Source organism: Populus alba, chromosome 8 (genome assembly GCF_005239225.2).
Source record: "Populus alba chromosome 8, ASM523922v2, whole genome shotgun sequence".
Classification (NCBI taxonomy): Eukaryota; Viridiplantae; Streptophyta; class Magnoliopsida; order Malpighiales; family Salicaceae; genus Populus; species Populus alba.
In genome coordinates this window covers 4,741,351-4,761,879 of record NC_133291.1, presented here as the reverse complement: position 1 = coordinate 4,761,879, position 20,529 = coordinate 4,741,351, and the positions used below count along the sequence as shown (strand labels likewise).

The 20,529-nt window shown below is 34.7% G+C and overlaps 3 protein-coding genes across 7 annotated transcripts; 1 reads left to right on the top strand and 2 right to left on the bottom strand.

The window, feature by feature from the left end:
* The first annotated feature begins 1,654 nt into the window (after nt 1-1,654).
* LOC118055901 (uncharacterized) lies at nt 1,655-20,509 on the top strand. Of its 5 annotated transcripts, none has more exons than XM_073410688.1 (12): nt 1,655-1,889; nt 2,007-2,022; nt 3,518-3,690; nt 3,788-3,969; nt 4,042-4,803; nt 4,885-4,962; nt 5,663-5,981; nt 6,076-6,275; nt 6,418-6,494; nt 6,977-7,078; nt 7,229-7,415; nt 7,525-8,004. In XM_073410688.1, exons 3-12 carry the CDS (start codon nt 3,519-3,521, stop codon nt 7,612-7,614), a joined length of 2,169 nt encoding a protein of 722 aa, XP_073266789.1. In that variant the 5' UTR covers nt 1,655-1,889; nt 2,007-2,022; nt 3,518; the 3' UTR covers nt 7,615-8,004. The 5 variants fall into 5 exon arrangements, with proteins under 5 accessions (XP_073266789.1, XP_034923823.2, XP_073266790.1 ...); XM_073410687.1 differs by lacking the exons at nt 1,655-1,889; nt 2,007-2,022 and adding exons at nt 2,042-3,169; nt 20,382-20,509 and having other exon boundaries at nt 7,525-7,643; XM_035067932.2 differs by lacking the exon at nt 2,007-2,022.
* Nucleotides 8,667-13,611, bottom strand: LOC118055902 (uncharacterized). Its single transcript, XM_035067933.2, has 9 exons — nt 13,395-13,611; nt 12,972-13,100; nt 12,812-12,879; nt 11,850-11,903; nt 11,383-11,637; nt 11,222-11,284; nt 10,314-10,382; nt 10,184-10,229; nt 8,667-9,073 (listed from the first exon to the last, which is right to left on the bottom strand). The coding sequence occupies exons 1-9, from the start codon at nt 13,426-13,428 to the stop codon at nt 9,009-9,011; spliced, it is 783 nt and encodes a 260-aa protein (XP_034923824.1). The 5' UTR covers nt 13,429-13,611; the 3' UTR covers nt 8,667-9,008.
* Nucleotides 17,689-18,701, bottom strand: LOC118055903 (PRA1 family protein B3). Its single transcript, XM_035067934.2, has one exon. The coding sequence runs from the start codon at nt 18,542-18,544 to the stop codon at nt 17,909-17,911; it is 636 nt and encodes a 211-aa protein (XP_034923825.1). The 5' UTR covers nt 18,545-18,701; the 3' UTR covers nt 17,689-17,908.
* Nucleotides 20,510-20,529: the final 20 nt, after the last annotated feature.

Here is a 20,529-nt window from a genome sequence, read left to right as displayed (position 1 = left end):
CGAGGTAAATGAGCAATGGCAAACACTAGCGTGTGGAGGAAGCCTTCGCGCTCTAGCAGCGTTTGCGGCCTCCTCCAAATTCATGCCACCACCTCATGTCCTTGAAAGCGTTTTAGCGAGGTCGTCCCGGTGGCATGGCGCATGTTGTAGGTAGCTGTTGGTTTTATTTCTTCTTGTATCCCCTCTCTTTTCTCTCTCCCCAGTCTCCTTATTTATGCCTGTCCTCGCCAAAATAGCAAAAGTTCCGCCATTTGTTTTTATGTTAAATTGTCTTTATTATTTTATTTGTAGTTATTTTGTTTTAAATTATTTTAAACTATTTTTTTATTATTAATTCCATCCTCACGTGTGATTGAGAAATAGTTTGGTGATTATTTCTGGTTTGTCATATATGTGGTGATTCTAGCCTTGTGGTTACAACTTTAGAATGTTAGCCCGAATTAATTTTAGTCTTTTTTTGTTATTTTTTTATATTTTATATTTTATTTTAATTTTATCTTTTTATTATTGGGTTGGTTAGAAATTAAGTTTTATGATATTTGTTTTTTTATACGAAGTTATCTTGATTTCATAACTTGAACCATGAGTTCAACGATTTGGCTTGAGTTTATATTTTTATGATAATTTTTTTTTTCAATCTTGCCCTTTAATGTTTTGTTAGTTTGGATTTATCTTCATAATTATTTTGAATTTTCTTTTTGCAAGTTTATCCTGATCCTGCAATCCAAGTTTGGAGTCTGAAAAGTTTGCCTGGAGTGATTAAGGTTTTTTTTTAATTCTTTTTATTTTAATTTTAGTCTTCAACATTTAGTTAGTGGGAATCAAGCTTGATTATTTTTTAATCTTATTATCGTGACTCGTGTTGCAAGTTTAATTAACTGGAATTGAGTTTTGTGATTTTTTTTTATTTGCTTTTTACTATGTTAGTTTAATCTTATAACCCGAGTTATTAGTTTTTCAGGTTAACCCAGCTTAATTCATTTTTTTTAATTTCTCGTTTTACATTTAGTTGGTGATGACTTATTTGTTTCCACGTTTCAAAAGCGTTTTTAAAAAAATTTGAAGTTTTTTTATTTTTTTATTAACTTCAAATTATTATATTTTTAGTGTTTTCAAATTATTTTGAATAGGTTAATTTAAAAAATATTTTTTTTAAAATAAAAAAATATTATTAATATATATTTTTAACATGAAAAAATATTTAAAAAACAACTATAATTACAATGCTAATCACGCTAATGCAGACAAACCATATACACTCACTCACGATGAGTATACTGGTTAGATCCAAACGCAAAACTAGCTCATTTATTACTTGAATTAACACGCCAAGATTATATTCGACTTTTATACTTAAAAAATGGAAAATAAAAGAAACTGTCGCATAAGTCATATCACATATATGGTAAATATCTACGAAGAAAATTCTCATGGATGGTCGTTTACATTTCATGCATGTATAGACCGTAGAGTCTATATTTTCATTCCCGCCCGAGCCACCGCTACCGTTCCTAAATTACAAATAAACCTTGTCATCCTGCACCAACAGTAAAAAGGAAAAGGTCGAATCGTGGGCAAATAAATAATTTCACTTCCCTGTCAGATCGTACACTCTCAAAACAGCAAAGATGAGCACGAGGATGGTGGTCATATTTCGCACTTCTTCGCAAACGTTTTCCTCTCCCGTACTGTTGTGCATTTTACTTCCCTGAACTCTCTGCCACCCCCTGCTCTCCTTCCGTCACCCTTCATTTCCATTTTTGTTTACAGAAACCCTAACCTTTTCTTTCCTCTTTTGACGGTTTTTTCCGAGAAACAAACAAACACTCTTCTTCACTTCTCTTCTTCGCTCATGCATCTCTTCCGAGACGTTTGATTTCATTCTCAAGGTTCTTACGTTAAACTATCCTTTTGTTTTGTACCTTAAGTCTTCACTTTATATTTCTAAGCGATTTGTTTTTTTATTTTTATTTTTTTGGATGATCAACTATTTTGCCATTATTCAGCGAGCGAGCGAGAGAGGTTTGTGTTTCTCCTTCTCATTTCTTTCTATTCTGGAAAATAATCATCATGAATTCCTTTTTTCCTACCTCAAATTTACAGCTAAAAGAAAACTTCGGAGAAATATGAGCGACATTAATTAACTGACGGTTGACCTCCATAAATGCTGATTTTCTTGTTTTGTTTTTGGTTCATTTTTAAGATGATGGTGTTTTTTTCCCTCTTTATTTTGTTAAAAATCGTGAAAGAAAGCTGAAATCAGTTTGCTATATTTATTTATTTAATATTTTTTTATTCAAGAGGATCCTTAAACTGTGGTGCATGTGGAGTAGTGTTAAGTAGCTTAATTAATCGTGTTTCGTGTTCATCGTGATGATCTTTCCAGCGAGAAATTGTAGGCATTAGTGTTTTTTCTTTTTTAATGTTGATTTGAATTCTAAGTATAAATATGGTACATGTTTTCTCTGTTAAGATACGTTTTTCTCGGAATTCTATTTATTGTCTCATGTCATGTACGTTGATCGAGTATTTTCTGTTGTTGCTTCGGTGTTAAATACGTTTTTTTTCTCTTAGGTTGCTTGAATTCTGGCTCGATGTAGCTCCAAGTTTTCCTTCTTACGACATGTTGTGATTACTGTTTCAAAATGATAAAAACATTTAGTGATTATATCTCTTTCTTGTATAGCTTGCTTGCCGGGTTTGGGAAAAATTCAAGATTCAAGGGGATTATAGTTTATTTAATTTAACCCTGCTCCTGTTTATGTTCACTTGCCTAGCTTTGTGCCACCGATATAGACTGTTGATTCCAGTCTCAAGGTCACTTCATTCACTCTCTTTTTTATGTCTTTCAGGCTTTTACATGAGGCTTTTCCTTGATCTTTTTTTTTTTTGTTTAAATTTATGACTATTGCTAGGCAATGGTCATCAAATAAATTTTAATTTATTTGATGAAGAGGATCCCTGTTAGCATTTGGAGTCTGAACACCTTATGGAATATTCTTCATGTCTGATGAGAGTTTTGATTTTGTTGATGAAACAGGACTAAGTGTAGTGACACTAGTCAGCATTATCATTGTGATACGTGATTGTTGTCAGCTAGAGCATCTTAAGGAAGGAAGCCAAACTTGAATGAGAACATAAATTTCTTTAATCATATGGAGTGTTTAAGGTCTGATCAGCTAAACCAAGATATGCAACGAGTTGTGCTCATCTTATGTCCTTCGTCTAGTAGGAGATTTTAGATGTTTAGTGTGTTTTTCTTTTGTTGCTTTGAATTGTATCGATGTGGTTCAAATTTTCTTTGTTATGTTAAGTTTTTTAATTCCAGTTATTTATATATGCTCAAGTTTTTCAGTTGCCGTTTATCGTGTTCTTTTTCCCTTTTGGCTTTTGGGGTGGGGAAAGGAGGGTCTAAGGGGAATTGTTTAGTTGCTGAATCTGTTCTTTATTCGTCTTGGAATATTGATTGAAAATGAAACTAATGGAAGGCTATTATTTTTATTTTTTGAATCAAAAGAATGGGTGCAGGAAGGAAGACACGGACATTCCACTTAAAGGAGAAATCAGTATCTCAAACGTCAGTTAATAGCAGTATAACAGCTAGGAATCTGAGGAAGAGTGATCTAGCTGGAGTAATATTTGGATGCAAGAATAATACAATCAGAGAATGTTTCTCAAAACAGTTGTTTGGTTAGTACCCTTCACTTGTTTTTCATGTTTAGATTATAATGTGTGCATACTCTGACTCCACTAACTTGGGAAATTTTTAATATGCTTTCTTGAACAGGAATACCAGGTTCACATTACCCCTATGTAAAGAAAATAGATCCTGGTTTACCATTGTTTTTATTCAACTACAGTGACAGGAAGCTTCATGGCATATTTGAGGCTGCCAGTCATGGAGGATGGAATATTGATCCAAATGCCTGGACTGAAGATGGCTCAGGCATTACCCCATACTCTGCACAGGTATCACATGTTAATTCTGTTTTCGGTTCATAAGTTATCAAGTCTAACCTAATCCATGCTTGTTTCTTTTAGGTTAGGATACGAATCCAGATGCAGTGCCAGCCATTAGTGGAAGATCAGTTCAGTCCAATCATCGCAGAAAACTACTATAGACGAAACCTTTTTTGGTTTGAACTAGACCAGGATCAAACAAACAAGTTTATCTCAAAATTCTCATCTTCACTGGTCATTGCAAGTACCAAGGATATGCACAACTGGAATTATCTGCCTTATGATCCTAATGCAAGGCAAGAAAATGACTATATGGATAAATATAATGATTGTAAAGAGAGCACCACGACCTCTAGCCTTCCTCTGAAACCACGGAGTGCCTTTTTTAAATTCGAAACTTGTCCCGATTCAAGAGCAATGACCGAAAAGGAGAATGCTGAGTCATCCAATGTAAATCTTACAAATCTCGATACATCCATTGCAGGTCATATTGGTGTTGAAACATGTATTGATTCTACCATTAAGGAAAAATCACTGTCTGCTTTGTTTACAAAGAGCACTGATCCTGGCGCAAGTGAGATGACAGCAGAAGATAATAATGAATCATCTGATGCAAGCATGGGGAACGTTGAAAATCTGGATGCCAATAAGTTAAGCATAACAACCTGCATGGCTACTGCTTTTCCAGAAAAACCATTGAGTACTTGGTGTGAAAGTGAAAACAGATCTGACGCAAGAGAGGTGATGGCAGTGGGTAGTGATGGAGAAAACTCTGAGGTAGATTCACAGGAAAGAAAGAACTCAGAAATGGAGTCTTTATATCTTCGTTCCGTGCTAGCCAAGGTAAGCTGTGGTATTTGTCGTGCTTGGTGTTTTTAATATGGACTTTTCTGTTCCTCTAATTGTTTGTGACATGTCTTGAAGTTATTTATGGAATGGGAAGATTTGAAATCATCTCAGTCAAGTCAAGTTCAAAAAATCAGTTATTTGGAGCATGAGCTGGTATGATCTATTATTCACTAATCACTATTGTCTTTGGTACATGACAACTTTTGAAATGCTATGCTAGTCTACTAGTGCAAACTGTTAAAATTGACTCATCTTTAAATAAGCACCTCTTTTGTGCAATTGGAACTGATAAAGCTAACTTCATGAGAACTCAGGGAATTTGCTGTCTTCTTTATAGATCAAACAATATCTGTGATCAGCGTGAACACATCCATTAAGCTACCATTCATGTGTGATCTCTTAGTGCCATGCCGTGGTCCATGGTTTCTACTATGTACTGTGCTTGTTTGTATGTATTCCTTTCACAATAGGTTGATTATGAATCATTCACTACTCTCTCAAAGCCTCTTCCAGAAGTCGATGCAAATTTATGTTCTGTGAAATTTCCATTTTTCTCCCCAAACTTTCTTCAACATTGCTTTATTTTGGAGTTTTTGTGTTGGTCAATTTTCATCGTTAATTTTCTATTCAATTTACATGTGTTGAAATGTTTTTAATGGAATATTCTCCCTATTTAAAGAATTCGTTAAATCTCTGAATTCAACAAGTTTCATATACTTATATGATGAAGCTGGTTACTTTTACATATAATGGAGTGAAGGTCAAATGGGGTTATCATATCATTTTGCTTTTTATAGGATTTTTTTCTCTGTTGGCTATTGAATTAAAACTTGAAAGTAAATTGGCAATTCAGGTTCAATCAAGAAATGAAATTAAACAACTAAAAGATCGGTGCAAGATGTTGGAGTATGTGTCCTTTCCAGCAATGGGCCATCTTGCAGAAGATGGGTCTGAGCTAGAAGAATTCAATTCTTGCAGTGATGAGTTGATACTAATAGGAGGGTTTGATGGTTCTTCGTGGCTGTTGGGTTTGGACTCGTATTCTCCTTATCAGGACCGGATGGAATCTCTCACTTCAATGAGTGCTATACGCAGATATGCCTCAGCAGGAAGGTTAAATGGTGAAATCTATATATTTGGTGGTGCAAATGACGATGTATGGTACGACACAGGTATATTTGTTTTTTCTTTCAATTTTTCATCCTTTTCAAATTGCTGGGTTTTGATTTCACAAAGCAATAACATTTCAATTTTCTTCATGTGAAGTGGAATCATACAACCCTTTGATCAAGCAGTGGAGTTCTCGACCTTCCTTAAAGCGAAGAAAGGGAAGTGTGGCAAGTGTTTCTTTGGAGGACAAGATGCTTGCAATTGGAGGTGGTGATGGGGTTGAATGCTTTTCTGAGGTGGAAATATTTGATCTGAATGTTGGAAGGTGGATCCCTACTCAATCAATGCGCAACAAGGTACCCTTTTAAAACCTGTTCACAGCTTGAGTTGGTAGAAATATTGAATCTTTCAACTTTTAGTAATGTTGAGTTTCAAAGTTTTCTCTTCAAAGCACTGTCTTCTGATGGTTATTTATACAACTTGCTTTTGTTCTGCCAGCGATTTGCAGCTGCTGCAGCAGAAATTAATGGCATGCTCTACGTTGCTGGGGGATACAATGGAAAGGAATACTTAAAGTAAGACGTTCCTTTCATTTCTTCTTTTCAATTGCTGGCTGGATGGGTGGTTGTTTCTTATCGATGTCAGAGTTAATTCACAAACATTTGGCATTACCTTCTTTGAACCTATTTGGGTCAGTATGTTCCTTGTTTGTTTTGCTAATCTGTACAGAGCACACTAGGCTAGAAGGCGATGTCTTGTAATGAGGGTCTTTCAATTGTTCAAGGACATCTTACACAATTCTTTTACCTTTGGGCACCGGCAGTCGCAGCATGTCTGAAATAAGCTTAATGTATTGTTATTATATTAATCTATTAATTCTGTAAATGGTACTATATCTTCAAAATATTTTGAAATTCTTGCTACCATGTAAAGATAATAATCCTTTCAGCACCTACTGCATGTAGTGTTACTCACACCAACCAGTAGATGTTCTTGACTTGACTTTTGGGATTTTCTCTTGATGGTCTTACAGAAATATGTTGTTGTAAATTCACAGGTCAGTTGAAAGATATGATCTACGAGAACATACATGGGCAAGACTCGACAGTATGACCACAAAGAGAGGGTCACTTTCTTTGGTTGCTATGAATGAGAAATTGTGAGTCTATTTATATTAAAGCAATCAAAGTAAAACAGAAGATCATTTTAGTAACTGCCGCAAAATATATTAGTAAAATATGCCCTGTGCCTGTGCTTTTATACAGGGCTTACAATACGAGGACTGAACCTTGGAAAATTGTGTTGGCAGGTATGCCTTGGGGGGCTATGATGGGGACAGGATGGTATCAACAGTTGAGGTATTTGATCCTCGTGCTGGTTTGTGGAGGGAGGCAGAATCCATGAACACTTCCAGGGGATATTTTGGTGATGTTGCGATGGGAGATTCAATTTATGTCATTGGGGGGCTGGATAATGATAATCAAATACTAGACACGGTATACAACTGCTCCCTCCCAAAAACACAATAGTACACCATTTTGTATTTAGCCACTCAGGGCTTCCTTGCTGTCAAAATTGTCTCAAATCTCTTTCATGTGATGACAGGTTGAGTGTTTCAGGGAAGGCCATGGATGGCAGGAGGGTTACTCGAAAGCCATCGGGAAAAGATGCTTCCTCTCTGCTGTTGTTGTATGATTAAGGCCCCATGGCAACAAGACCACCTGGTACTGTTGTTTCTGTTCATATGGATATAGGTTCTCATAGACGAGTTAGTTTTAATAGGATGCCTTGCTCTCGCCTTCGCTTTAGTAAAAAACATACAGAGCAGAGTCTCGTTTTTGAAGCTACCATGTCCTCTTAGCTGTCTGTTATAATGGCAGTCTGTTTAGGATAGTGAGTTTTCAATGAAATATTACAGCTCCTCCCTAGATAAATTTTGGCCCTGTGCTTTATGCGTTTTCAGAATGGCCCGTTCTTTACAGTGTCTTGCCCCATTTCCTAGCAGCACATTACTGGAATAGGTTAGAAAATCACTTTGTTATGCTTTTGCGAATAATTTAGTTCATGTTTTCTTCGTGATGGTCATCTACTATCTCTTAAGTTGATCCTTTTTTTTCATAGAACAAAAATCATACTAGTTGATCTATAATTTAAGGGTGCTTGTATGGATTAGCCTTGGAAACGCCAAATGGAATTTTAGATAGAGGCATAATTGGATCTCGTGATATAGCCAATTTTTCTGGATTTTGGTTGCTATCTCCCTTGTTTTATAAGGAAATCAAGAAATACTGAAACAAAACAGTCCTGTTTGTTTGCTGGATAGTTTTTTTTTGAAAAATAAATTATGAAAAAATAAATTATTTTTTGATGTTTGATAGAGTAATGAAAAATAAGTTGGAAAATATTTTTTTTGATTATGTCATGGAAAGAAAATAACTTATTAATATTTTTTTTTTTTTTTAGTTTATTAAAATAACGAGAAACAAACCAGAACAACATCTAAACTACCTTTTCATGAAAAATCATATTTTCATGCTTTCCGAGTCAAAATCTTCAAGCAGCCTAAGAGCTCTCGCTGACTCAGTTGGCACTTGATAGTCATGCTCGTCACCTCGTCCTGTTTCCAAGCCTCGCTAATTTTGATGCTCTCTATCAATTCAATTTCGACCAGGTTTTACGTTGTGGAGAGCCGAGATGATGAATTGCTTGGAGAGAAATTGACATTAAATTGACTGGGGACTCTCGAATGAGGAACGTACCGAATAACAACAATATATTACTGAAAGTTCTGTAGGAAATGCTCCCGAGTTTTTTCATATCGATACACCACAAACAACAGGCATGCATTGCTCAACTGGAAAACAAAAGACAGACCATCTAATACACAAACAATCCTCTTAACGGCCTAGAATGCTCAACAAATTATTCCTATATCAATGTAACTGACGAAAAAGCCAAGTAAAATTACCATCAAAACCCGTGTCTTCTGATAGCCAGCACATGATGGAGACCACAAGAAACAGCGAAAATAATATGCAACCCTTGCGAGCTTCCCAAGAATTGCATCAAGGTTACCAGAGACAGTACGGTCAGGTGTTGATACCATGGAATGATGGCAAGACAGCTATAAGAGGGTCTCCATACCCGACTGCATCTGTATTATATTATACCGAACTAAGATGATCAGTTTCTCAAAAACCCAACAAGATAGACAAGATGAATTTATTCACAGCCGGATAATATAGCAGTTCATGTTTCACCAGCATCAATGCCTCTTACCATTTTCAAAATTTTCATTGCACTGACCTGATGATTTTTATATCCCACAGCTGTAAATTCTAATGCAATTTCTCAAAAAAAGATTTTTATTGAACAAGGACCTTGTTCTCTACTGTCATTGCCAAAGCATAATTAGCCACCGAATAATAAGGTCAGAGGCCAATAGAAGCAACTGGTCAAACCCCACCAAAATGAACTCTGTTGCTTCAGAAGTCAGGTTAACGAGCGAAGACCTCACATATCAGCACCACCATTAAGAGAATAGTAAGAGTGGAGTTCAACGAGGAAAACTTTGCTTGATGAAAGCATTCCAGGACCAAAATGCCAACATTATGTAGAGACAGCAAGACACCTATTTATATTCATAATCAAGTGAACCCTTCCCTTTCACATTTTCCCTAGTATGTAGTTAAAAAGGTATATCACATGTTTGAGCCTCGGAGGAAAACGCATAAACTCCTAAAACAAACTCTTTATGATAAACATATAACTTGCATTTAATCACATATATATAAAGGTAGATCGATATTTATGTTAGAAGTGTTTTGTAGATAGAAAGGTGCTATGTTATTATATTCCTCCCTTTCCCTTGGCATATCTGTCTGCATGTTGCCCCCTTGTTCACCACTTCTTTTCTTCAAATTACATATATATCTTGAATGCATCCCATATCTAACTCATTTTTATCAAAAACTCATATCCTAAACATTTCACTTCAGGCAAGCATCTTTATAGTCTGAAGCTATCTGCAATTTTTCAGAGACCTAATTACTCATTGGATTAGATACGATGAAACTATAATGACAATTACTTCAACTTGTGCTTCCTGGGTGGCACTCATAGTCTGATTTATTCTGAACCCAGCTAGACTCCATTAGTAGTGTCTATATGTTCATTAGTGTCAGAGAGAGATTGACTTTCAAGTTAATTGAAAAATTAAGATGCTAAAAATCTACAAGTGAAATTACAATGGTCGATGTGTTACCTCCATCATTGAAGAGGAGCTTTAGTACTTCTCCCGCCACATCAGACTGTTCAATCATCAACAACAGCATGAGACAAATCAATCATCAAAGCGAACTCAGGTCTGAAGAAACTAGAAATAGAAGACCCACCTTAACAGGAAGTTCAGTACCAAATTGATCCAAATATCCTATCACTTGCCCTTCTTTAATCACATCACCCTATAAATTTGAATTTAAAATGTTCAGAATTAAAGATAGGGCAATATAAGACGAAGCCATTATGCAACATTAATTTCAATATTTGGATCATTTAAATTAACGCAACATAGTTATCAAGAATGAATGTGATTAATGCCATGATAATGAGGTTCAAAGATATCTTTCCACAATAGCATTCCTACAATGGATGGTAAATATGAGCAGGGAACAAAAAAAAAGTTAGTACATGCCAGGCCACAGTTTTGATGATGGAAAAACTATCTCGATCAAATGAAATTTTGAATTTGAGATCTCCAAATTCAGATCATACATAAATTCTAGCACATGCAACTTATCAGTGTGTACTAATCTCATCAACATGGCTATTCTCCGTTAATAGATGAGTGAGCATGAGTTGCTTATGAGCAGCACATCAGTAACCAATAATTACTTCCACGTGTACCACAGATCTACCAAGCTTAAAAAATGTCTCATCAACCTGAAACTATCTACAATCAAATAACTTCTATTTACTATATGCCAAATCGTTTTTCTTTTTTCTTTTCATGTGGTTCACATAAATCTGATAAAGGCTGCAACAACAGATGAAATTGAAAGTACCATAAATACAAAACATAAGCTAGGATTGGCCCTCAACCATGAACTCTCACAATGTCATGCTAGCAGATAAAAACTAATACTAAACGGCAAATAACACATTGCTGAAATAAATGAAATTAGGGGAATTGAATATAGATAGTTTAGTTGACTAAATTTCCAAAACAGAGTTTGTTGGCAACAATTCAATAATTCAACAAATACAAAACATCTGACAGACAAAAATGGTGTGCCACACCTACCTCTTTACAGATAGGAGGCTGCTTCTTTCCTTTCACTGTTCTGTTCCTTCGGAATGAGCCAACCTAGAGAAAAAATAATGATGATCGCATATGTCACCTTAAAGGCTTTGTTCACGAGTAAAGAGGACATTGGCCTTTTGCTCTCTGGTAACATTACTTACAGTTGGAGAAGCAACTAGAACATATCCACTAGCTCCAGAAGCCTCTAATGCTGCCAACTTAGATGACTTCCCAAAGGAGACATTTGTAAAGGGAGTGGATTTCTCGACAGAGGATTTAGATGGCGATGGCGATGGAGAAACAGCTGCTGATACCTCCATTGGTGGAGTTGGAATAGGTGGTAGTGGTGTTGATGATATCAAGGGAGCTTTCGCAGCCCCAACGTTCCGCTTCAGATGCATTTCAAAGTCCCCGACCTATCGCAAACAGCAGAGAACCAGTAATATAATGTATTCATAAGATTCAAGGAGATTGCAGACATGGAACCTAGTGTCACTACTATATTCATTTATGCTGAGGTGCTGAAACCTTATCTTTAACAATCAGAGACATTTCTAAGGATGCGGCTGGGCAACAAGAATAGCATTCTGTGAAAAACAAACAAGCACAATATGAATCAGGAGTTCACCTTCAGTTTCAGCTCAGCAATCTCTGTCTCATCACAGACCTCTAGTACCAATGCCTTTGATGAATTGAAAACAATAACCAAGGAAGATTCATGTCAGAAGTATGCAAAATGATATAGATCAAAATGAGATGTTGAATCAAGCCCTCTTGAGAAAACCAAAGTCATCAGCATGATAAATAATCAAACCATCACAAGGGAAGCACAAAGAACAGAAAAGGCCATGTCCTAAGCATTTCTGTTGATAAGAAGTAGATATAGTGTGCAACAACACCCCCCCCCCCCCAACTTGAATCTCAAAGGAAAGTTAATGTGAAAATCAAATCTGAAACCCTTATGTGCCTGCCAGGGCAAATAGTCAGCAGGGATGATATTAGCTGTTAGCCTGGTGATTCTGGGAAAGCATTAGTTAATATCAGGACAAAGTCCATTCAGACCTTAACAAGCTTATATGCAATCCATAATCATGCATCAAGTCGCTTTTTCAAGTTGAAAGTCCTGATCCGAATATCCGGTGTCAAATTTCAACAGCTTTATAGAGGCAAGTAATTGACTTTCAAGTTGATTGATTCATTAACTGCATACATTTCTAACACCATCGAGAGAGAGAGAGAGAGAGAGAGCACATTTGATGTCTAGTTTGGTTATTACATTTCCTAAATCTCAAATTCTCGCAGAATGAGGGAGGATTGTTAACTGTTATTCAAGCTTTCTCAAAACAAGGGCAACCAAATAAAAACTTAAAATGTATCTCTGTTACCCTAAATCATAAAATCAATCCGCATTTATCTAGTATACAATTAGGAGGCGTTAAAAATCATGATCAGATCATCAGAACAGCATAAAGTAATTTAAAACAGAAAAATGACATAGTTTGAATATAAGAATCCATCTAATACTATAAATTCACAAGTTAATAGCAAAAAAACTAGAAAGCAATTAAAACTTCAAAGCGAAACACTCACTTCAAATCCATTCGGAAAAGTTGCATTTCGCAGAGAATTATTCTCCAATGACCCTTGTTTATTGCCATCTAATAAACATGCCTCGTCAGTGGCAGCAAAATTTAGAAAACCAAGCCAAAAAAATAATAATTTATGCACATATTACTAGAACATAACTCACCATCACTCTTGGCTATTGCAGGAGCTTCAGATGTTTTTACACAGGATACTAGTCTTAGATTTCTCTTTGATGGATAGGATATCAGTTTCCTGCCAACAGTCAAGCTTTGACCTTGAGCGAGCAAGTTACCTGCAGTGGGAATCTCGAGTATTATATACTTATAGGTGAAAAACTGCAAAATAATTAGTAAGATGAACAAACTGGACTGCTATTTTTCAATTTTGAGCCAAACATGCCTTAAATATCAACACTCTCTCTCTCTTTAATACAGTTTTTATTTCATAAACATAAGCAAAAAATTATAATAGATCTCGCTGCTTGCAACCTGATTTGAACCTAACTACCGAGATAGGATGAAAAAAAAGAACATTTATCGGCAAATTAACCAACAAAACACTCAAATGCAAGGAGAGATGGAGTTACACTGAAAGGATCGAAGAAGAACAGAGGACTCCATTGGAGAAGAAATGACGAATTTTGTTTGTAACGTGTAGAGAGGAGAAGACAGCAATGGCTTCCTGTTTAATAAGATCCTTTACAAAATTGTTAGTTCAGTCAGCTTAGCTGAACGGTTCGATAGAGATATAATAGTACACTGCCTTTGTAATTTCCGCCCCCTCTCCTCAGTTTCTCCACCCCTTCACAACCCCCCCCCCAAAAAAAAAAAAATAATAATAAACAAAATTATACAAATTAACCCCTGAGTTGAATATTGCGTTCCTATTCAGTTTCTACAGTTTAATATTGTTCAATTTCACCCTTACACCATTAGATTTTAGTAATGTTTCTCTGGAAATTGGTAGTAAAATTGATGCTTTATGTATGCCAGTATTAGCATTGTCCTTTCCATCAAAAACTTATGCATGATTACAAATGTGAGGCAAATAAATTTACTTGTATTAGATAATTACTCTGGCTTTCTTTCCATAAAGAGCGTCGCACAAGTAGATACTATTTCTTATATTTGCAATCAAAAGAAATAGTTTTTGCAATCAAAAGAAATAGTATTTTGAAATACGAGAATAACTTAATTAGTTAAATTTTGGATTTATTTTTTAATAATTATGAATTTAAATATTTTTAGATTTACTAAAAATTTATATAGTTATATTAATTTTAAGGTTTATAGAATTAGTAAAAGTACGAGTAAGCTTACCTAAACACACACGTTAGTAAAAAAAAATCTGATTTTTGAATTTTAAGGCTTTGATTGAAATTAGTTACAAATCTTCATATATCAAACCAGTCCCTGAAATATATAATCTTACAATTCTACCAAAAACTATAGAGATGTGACGATGTCATCTCATCAATAAAACTACCTTTTATGTGTTGGATATTTAGCTGCACTTATATCGCCATAGAATATAATCATGTTTACATGTCATTTACATGACACGTCTCTCTAAAACATACCTATGGTTCGTCTATGAACCATCATGTTGCCCACCGCACAGCATGCCCCCCACGCAATCGCCAGCTGGTTGCGTCCTAGTTCATGCAAGTTCTTATAGAGGATTAGTCCTTCCCCGCCATCTGGCTAGCTGAGACCAGAGACTGGTGCCACGAAGACTCGTGTGCCCAGGTGTTAGTTTCTTCGTTAGATCCTCTTATTGTTTTCGAGGTAGTTTTTATAATCGTAATTAAAAAAAATAAGTTTAAAAAAATATAGTTAGTTAAATTTAAATATATATTTGATAAAAATTAGAGTTGAAGTTTATGTATAGTAAAAAATATTTATAAAATGTTTGGTAATTGTGTAGTTGCGATTGTTTTTCAAAGTGTATTTTACTTAGAAATACATTAAAATAATATATTTTTATTTTTAAAAAAAATAATTTTTGATATCAACGCATCAAAATATTCCAAAAACATTAAAAAAAACTAATTTAAAGCAAAGAAAAAAATAAAAAATTATCATTTTTTTAAAAAACGCTTTTAAAATACAAAAACAAATTACGTTTTATGAAACCCAATTAAAAAAACATGTAAAAATTACTACACAAGAATTACATTTCAAACTCAATTTTTTAATAAATTCCTATAATATAAAACACATTTTTTACGCAGGTGCAAAATAAACGCACATCTCTCACAACAAGGTAAAAAGGATGGAAAGGCCCCAGAAAGAATCAACTTTATTTTCCTTTCCAGAGAGAGCATATAGGAGATAATTCTTATGGTTTGGATTTATCTTTACTAGCTCTCTGCAAATAACCAAGTTATCGGTAATCTTAGTTTTACAACTAAGTTCAATTATACGCAAGCCGTTCGTGTTGAAGTTATGAAACTTGGCCCTTATGTAACATACTATTTATAATCAATTCTTCGTTCAATTATATAATTGATTTTGAATTTAATTAATAAATAAATTCAATTTATATACTCAAAAAAATAAATAAATAATTTTACTTTTTATATTATCATCGTCATTTTCTTTTTATTCCTTCAAGAGATTTTATTAAAAACTTCTCATTGAATTTGATCTTGAAGGATTCTAAACTGAGAACATACTCCATCAAAGCAACCGGTTTCAAGTTTTTTTCTTGAAAAAAAATCTCAGTTAACGAGAAAAAGCAAATAGTTCTCTTCTATAATCAAACGGATTATTTTCCTCCTCGGTACTTCGATGAAGGGTCGTGGACAAGCCTTGCAATTGGATCAAAAAGCAAGGGATTTTGAGGATTCAGCTGTTGCTCCCAACTATGTCAAATGCCGCAGAACTCTTAGCATAGGTCTGGTCTTCTTGTACAAATTCAGCTAAAGAACCTAGGAAATAACATGCTTTCAAAACCATCCATTAGAATTATGTTTTTGTCTCCTCATCTCAATTGTACGGCGATACTATTGCAGGGGCGCTGAGAAATCACCACATAGTCAATACAAACGCATGGAGCGGCACACAAGCATAAAAATCTCTTTTACATGTATTATTAAAAAAAAAAATAGCACATATAAAACATTAACAGAAAAACATCTATTTAAAAAAATTTAGTGCAATGTTTCATCTTGTCATACTTTAAAAACATGATATTTATTAAATCTTATTATTTTTAAACATGATAAAATAATTATTGCACTCTAGAATAATAATATTTAATAAATATTATGATTCTGAAACACAACAAAATAAAAATTCAATCAACTAGCTTAATTGAATGGCCGATTAAATCTATTTGTATTAACTGGTTGATTGTTCTACATACAAAACAATAGTTTTATAAACTTTTATTTCCAAATATATTTTATGAGTAATAATATATATTTTCATCAAATTTATAAACTAAAAAATAATTATTTTTTTATTTTTCAATGTCATAGTTGTACTCGTGATAACGAATTATTATAAGTGATTATGTACAAATATGTCATAACTAAATAAAGTTTTACACCAAACATGTTATGTTGATGGCTTAATAGAAGCAGTTTTGGAAGTTTTGGACAAGTAAGATAGCTCTACACTTAAAATGAAGTTTGGTCATGTTAGTTTAAAATAAAAAAAAAAAACCATCATTTTTTATCCATCCTTAAATTATATTTAAATTTTTAAAAAAGTTTCCAAATATATTTGACTACTTCACTACATTTTTTAAATATTAAAAATTTTATTGGGACCCTTAGTTTTGACAATTTTTATATTTTTTTTTTTCAAAATATATCAACTAGATTCACTAACCATTATAAACTAGTGGACCAATTAAGTTAAATGACTGGACTTTCAACTTTGCACTTATAAAATACAATATTTACTAAATATTATTATTTTAAAATATAACTAAATAAAAATATGTTTTTAAAGATGTTATACCGTTAATTTTTTTACATTTACCGTATTAATTGCCCAATTTATCCTATTACCGGCCAATATATGTTAGCATCTATAAAAAACAAAAAGTAGAAAATGGTTTAGAAGGGCTTCTAGCATGCGTGCAAACATTTGCAGTACTCCGAGAAGCGACAAATCCTGGAAGACTAAAGAAAGGTTGCAAAGCATCATAGAAAAACAAATGCCCACCATATATTCTCCAAGATCTTGGGTTTTTTCTCGTACATAAATCACAAGGCGTTTACCTTCCTAAATGCTAACAAACTCAGCAACCACAACAATTAGAAATACCCTAACACAACATTCAAGAAAAATTTTCTGCTTGATCTGTATTTAAGAGGATTTAAACCCCTTGGACGCAAGCTCGAAACTCAAATGCATGGCAAAACAAGCTAGAAGCAAAACACATTTGCCCCGGCAAAGAACTAAGAGCAAGCCAAACTACAAGCACAATACATTGAGTTATTGTTGAAGCTCCTTTAAGCTCTCAATGTCATCATGCAAGTGCTCCTTTCCTGAAAAAGAACACAGTATGGCAATCCAAAGCTTCAAATAACTTGCAACAAAAATTAGTCTAATTTATCAAGAGCCCAGGTTTACTTCCTTTCTAATACTTGACAAATTCATCCCATCCAATCACATCTGCTATCATAACTTGGCAGCCCTAAACTTTGCCATGACTCTTCAAACAACTAGCTCACAAACTTTCATCTTTCATTGCTTCTCCATCTCATACAGAGTCAGTCCACTTTCAACCATGCAAATCTCAGACCTTAAACAAAGTCTCATGTCATTTGTCAACCAACTATCATTTTCCCAAACTAAAGTAAAACACTAATTAGGTCTCAAGAAATGATTAATCAATAATAGCACACCCACACCACAGAAAAAAAAAAAGGAAGGAAGGAAGATAAATTTAAAATTAGAAACAAAAAGCTTGAAACTATCAAATTCATCATTACAAGATCAATTACTTGAAAGATCTAATGCTGCATCAAATTTCAAATTCATTCCGATCTACAAAACCCTAATAACATCTTTTGCAATTGTTATACCACTGAATCTTTTCACCACTAATCTAAAACAGAAACCAAACCGTGTTCAATCACCATCAAACACGAGCGACAACAGCAGGAGCAGCCGCAACAGCGGCGGAAGAGGCGCCGCCGCCAAGGAAAGACAAGAAACCAGCACTAGCAGGTTCCTGGTCATCAAGAAACAAATCATCAGGAACCCTAAACGCGCCGTGAGCACAAACAAGAGCAAACCCAACCATCAAAGCGGAGATCAAGAGCGATCCTACGCTTGTCAAGAAAATAACAACAATCGTCAAAACAACAAGAATCCCCAGCGTCTCACGTTCCGAGAACGTACGGCCGAGAATAGCCAAAGGCTGATCTGACGGTCGAAAGAGGTAGAGGAAAATCCAAGAGGCAAGGAGTGACAGAAGGACGAGGAGGGAGAGGGGGTGAGAAAGGAGGGAAAAAGCGAGTATAAGTGCGAGTAAGGTTATGTAATTGACTTTGAAATAAGAGAGATTTTTTCGGATGCGGGTTGCGGCTTCGGAGATAGAGTCGGGCCGGGCCATGGAGGACCGGTCTATAAGTTCGTACCATGGGCGGCGTTGAGAGAAGCCTTGGCGGATGGAGATGGAGAGGCGAGAGAGGAAAGTGCGGAGAGCGGGAGTTGCTATCGGGGGTTGGGATAGGGTTTGGGGATTTGAGATTGGGATTGTAGGAGAGGACATTTTGGTGGCGCGTGAAACTTAGTGTGGAAAATGCGTGGTGTTCGTTACGAGATCTTTACCTCTAGAGCGAGAGAGAGTCTAGAGGAACAAGGCTAATGGCATTCGAGAATCGGGAGGGAGAGAGAGAGAGAGATAGAGAGAGAGAGACAGAGAATTATTGGAGATTCGAAGGGATATTATTCGATGTATCGATCGGTATGATAACGAAAATTAAACGGGGTGATTTGAATTGTCGGTGCCATGAGATTTCATCTGTTTATTAATAATAACCATTTTTTTTTTTTTTTTTTTTTAATGATTGATGATGCACTTTGTTTATTAACCATTTAATAGGGTTCTTCATTGATTATTCAATAACGTGCTGCTGTGCTGGTCTCCTTCTGGGCCTCACCTATGGAAGGCTCCAAGATTTTCTTAGGAGGTGTTTATAATTGCAAACAGTATTTTGGTATAATTTTTTTTTTTTTTATGTTTAAATTTTTTTTATGTGTTTAAAAATTATTTTAATATATTGATATTAAAAATAATTTTTAAAAAATAAAAAAAATATTATTTTAAATAAAAAATATTTTAAAAAAATAATAACCATCACATTTCCTAACTCCTTTATAGATTTCAAGTTATTTTCATCAACTATTTTGGGACCTTCAAAGATGAAATAAAAGTTTTCATCTAACTAGCAAAGAAAAGAAGACACAGTTTGACTTGTCATGTTTTAAGAGCTGTCGTCATAAATACCTAGCTCTTTGATTACATGTAGTGTATTTATGGATTATTAGTGACTACTCATAGATTCCTTGGCTGGAACGCCACTTGTGAGTTAATAAAAAAACAGTACCATGTGATTTTCTAGATACCTATGCTCTATGATCTTCGTCGTTTTGATCAATCATGATTTATGATTTCATATAGACTAGTCCAGCCTAATATATCATCTCAAGCTACCTCCATTTAAGTGGTTCAAACCATATGAAATCCCATCTCTTTTATCGAATTACATGGAATGGAAACTGACAGCTTCGTCATTATCACTATCTATGAATTATGTGTGATTTATATGCATGACTGACTCTAAATATGCAGACATAATGGATACTAGAGAGAACCTCCAGTACACTGAGCTGTTTCAAGGGGAGAAAAAAAAGGTAAAAAGGTGTGTTTGTTTGCCGGGCCAAATAATCTCTCTGCCATCCAACAAACAACGAAGAAAACCCACTTGTAATTTTCCTCTAGAATTGGGCTAGTAGTGTTTTTCTAGGACAATCAAGGCCTGTAGTAATGGGCTGTTTATTACAACATTCAATATATAAATTCTGATGGTCCATTGAAGATGATGAAGTCTTTAAAACGAAGGTCCAGGCTTCAAATTCTGAAACAGGAAGGTACGAGAAATAAGATGTTTGATAGGTCTTCGTTTATGCATTAGAAGTATTAAATCGTTATTCTCCCTTAATTCTTACTACAGTGTTATGAAGTTGCCTAGCTAATCTAGAACTTACGAAGATCCACCTTCCTTTCTGGTTTATCAATCCAAAAAAACGGTGAGCTTTTCATTGAAAAGAGAAACAAACCAAAAACCAAAAGACAAGAGGATATATTACTCCGAGTAAAATATCATAGTATATATTATACTAGTGTTGTCTTTATAGATAGATGAACACATGATGTAGTTTACATTTGAATTATAGGATTTTGGTATAGTTCGTACCTCTACTAGTAGAAAATGTTTTATTGATCATGCGATAGGTGTAAGTTGAATCTGGTGGAGAGGCTGGAGGGGAACTAGTCCATTTTGATAGGCCAATGGTTTTTTACAGCTGATGATCTTTGTGTGCAGCTGCAGAAATTATGGGAAAGAGCACTTATGGGACTGTCTATAAGACCACATTAAAGGATGTGAATCAAGTTGCAGTGAAAAGATTAAGAGAAAAGATCTCAAAGGGCCAAAAAGAATTCGAAAATAAGGTTGATGTGCTCGGTAAAAT

What these genes read in the sequence shown, in the direction of transcription:
- LOC118055902 (XM_035067933.2), bottom strand. Translation starts at nt 13,428, where the DNA reads ATGGAGTCCTCTGTTCTTCTTCGATCCTTTCAGT. An exon ending in TTGCTGAGCTGAAACTGAAG is followed by an intron (nt 11,638 to 11,849) that starts GTGAACTCCTGA and finishes TGTTTGCGATAG; the next exon opens with GTCGGGGACTTTGAAATGCA. An exon ending in AGCCTCCTATCTGTAAAGAG is followed by an intron (nt 10,383 to 11,221) that starts GTAGGTGTGGCA and finishes TCAAATTTATAG; the next exon opens with GGTGATGTGATTAAAGAAGG.
- LOC118055901 (XM_073410687.1), top strand. An exon ending in GTTATTTGGAGCATGAGCTG is followed by an intron (nt 4,963 to 5,662) that starts GTATGATCTATT and finishes TTGGCAATTCAG; the next exon opens with GTTCAATCAAGAAATGAAAT. An exon ending in CTCAATCAATGCGCAACAAG is followed by an intron (nt 6,276 to 6,417) that starts GTACCCTTTTAA and finishes TTGTTCTGCCAG; the next exon opens with CGATTTGCAGCTGCTGCAGC.
- LOC118055903 (XM_035067934.2), bottom strand. Translation starts at nt 18,544, where the DNA reads ATGTCCTCTCCTACAATCCCAATCTCAAATCCCCAAACCCTATCCCAA.